Genomic DNA, 2,500 nt, shown 5'->3' on the forward strand with positions numbered 1-2,500 from the left:
ATCGCAGAGCGGTTATACTCACAGGAAGAATAGTATTATCATTTCCTGTTATTGTGCACCGCATGCTTCCTTGTCTGAACCGTTGATGTTCACTGTGTGTGTGTTTTGTTCCAGATCTTCGAGGGTGTGGTGAATCTGCTGGACCGCCTCCAGGCTTGGCACACCACCTCCACGTCGGCTGCAGGCGCCGAGCTGAAGGAGATGGCCCAGATCGGCCTGCGCATCATCACGGGCTACATCCAGCAGCACAACGCGCAGGTACGTGCACGCCTGCGCACGTTCACGTACCGTCTCACAGCAATGGCTGTGCCCGTGTCGACCCGCGGACCAGTGGGTCAGGACCTGCGGCCGACAGGGCCTTGCAGACATGCCCAAGAGGAGTGGTGTGTGTCTGATCATCGGGGGAAGGTTCAAACACGCTGTCTGTGCAAGACAAGTGGAGAAACGCATTAATGAAACAAAAAAACTGCAAGTGACCGACGGTTAATGTCTGGTGCTCACATTAGTCATAGATGAGGTAGATACCATGCTTCAGCTAGAGATCAAGAGAACACACACACACACACACACACACACACACACACACATTTCGAACATGACACTACATGACACACTTACTTCCCCACCTTTTCATTCATGTGCTACTTTTAGATGCTTCCACATTTATTCATAAGTGCATATACACTGTATGAAAAATGAAAATTAGTGACATTCTTGTTATTATTGTCATTGTATTTTAAGGTAACATGCTTCATCTGGTTTCCATTAATAAAAAAAAAAAAAGGAAAAAATGACTGCATTTTCCAGCAGTCATCAGACAACCACTGACTTAGACATTTTCTTTCTTAATCTGCCACATTGCCTGTTTGCTCAGAAGGCTGGGTTAGTGCCGAGAACCTTTCTGAACATCCACTATTGTAATCTTTCCTCTTTCTTTATCCCTTTATGCTCAGTGCTTCATTTCAGTGTCTAGAACATTTTCATTCACTAAAAGCCACCCGTAGAATATGGTGAAAGCTATTATCTGGTATAAGTGAAAGGCTAAAAGACATATCTTGATATATATAGTGTTTATATATAGTGTTTTCTTCATTCATATGAGGAGCTTTACCAGAAATGGTTCATACTCTCAATGCTCGTACTCATACTCATGATGTCATACAACTTCGGAAGCGTAAACTGGTGCAAAACTGCCCCCCCACCCCCCAAAGGAAAGGTTGATTGAGTGAACTGGTGAACTGACTCACTGAAACAAGGGCGTTGACTAGGTATACTGTTCAGCTCTGGAGAAAACCTACATGTTCAAATCTTTGCTGGTTATCCGCCCTGGTCCAGCCACCTCCTGCCTAACCAGCTATGTATGAAGCACCAACCCACTGCCCTGGACGCTCTCACCACCACAAATTCTCCCCTGCTGTAGCTGTATTCCTCTCAAGGTTTCTTTCTCATGCTCTTAGGGAGTCCTAAAGTGCTATATAAATACATTTTGATTGATTTATCGATTGACTATCCTTTGGGGACCAAATACCCATGTTTATCTCATTCATGCCAATTAACATTTGCTTTACAAATGAGAATGAATTGTTTGAAAGCAGCCTGTTATGAGCAATCTCAGAGTGTGACTCAGGACATCAGCAGCTGAGCTCGTCCGTGTAGATCCTGACTGCAGCGGTTCTGGTTGAACTCCTACGTTCACGCCGTGCTCTGCTCTCTGTGCACACAGGTCAGTGTGATGGCATGTCTGAAGCTGCACAGCCTGCTGCAGAAGGTGCTGTGTCTGTCGTGGGAGGAGGTGTGTTACCTCCTGGGGCGGCTGGGAGCCTCCCTGTGGCCGGAGGGGGGCGGGGACTCCCTGTCGGACGGCGCGGAGCTGCTCCTGCAGCCGCTGGTCCCCGTGGTGCGAACGCTGCTGGACCAGCACGCCGACCCCACCAAGCTGCAGCAGCTGCTGCCCAACCTGCCCCCCACCAACGGCAGCCCCACCTTCGCCCAGGACCTGCAGGCCTACTGCAGCACCGCAGAGTGGCAGCTCTTCTACCAGAGCCATGTGAGGACACACACACACACACACACGCGCGCGCGCGCGTACGCATGCACACACTACGGAAAGTACGCACTCGTGCACACACAAAGACACACACGTTTGCTGACGTTTGCTAAACCCACACAGAAGAGCCGCTTTTGATGACGAGTGTCTTTACCCTTCACGTGTAGTGACGGCGTGCTAACCTCTTTGGTCTTACCGTGAATGTGTGGGACATTTTCTCTGTAAACAGAGCATCTTTTTAATCAGTACTTACAAGTTGCATATGAACTCCTGTTAAGTGCGAGTAGTTTAACAGTGGTTATAACTCACACGGTGGACATGTGTTTGTGTAAAGAGGAGGATTCTGATCCATCACACCCATATCCACTCCAGTCATGGATTCTATATTTAGACGTAGTGGAGATGAAAGCCACCCATGCCTCACCAAAACCAGGCAGAAAATAGTGCTGATTT

General features: G+C 48.3%; 1 protein-coding gene across 5 annotated transcripts in view; it reads left to right on the forward strand.

Annotated features, from left to right (window-relative positions):
* The window catches only part of nbeal2 (neurobeachin-like 2), a 45,863-nt gene that overhangs the window by 25,317 nt on the left and 18,046 nt on the right, over positions 1-2,500 (forward strand). For all 5 annotated transcript variants that reach the window (XR_013120607.1, XR_013120606.1, XM_076970778.1 and 2 more), the window contains 2 exons: positions 115-258; positions 1,724-2,047. Coding sequence is in view for 3 of the 5 variants with exons in the window: in XM_076970778.1 (XP_076826893.1) it covers positions 115-258; positions 1,724-2,047 (468 nt within the window). In the remaining 2 variants the exon portion in view is untranslated. The remainder of the gene's footprint in view (positions 1-114; positions 259-1,723; positions 2,048-2,500) is intronic.

The sequence above is a fragment of the Brachyhypopomus gauderio genome, chromosome 13 (genome assembly GCF_052324685.1).
Source record: "Brachyhypopomus gauderio isolate BG-103 chromosome 13, BGAUD_0.2, whole genome shotgun sequence".
In the NCBI taxonomy this organism is placed as follows: Eukaryota; Metazoa; Chordata; class Actinopteri; order Gymnotiformes; family Hypopomidae; genus Brachyhypopomus; species Brachyhypopomus gauderio.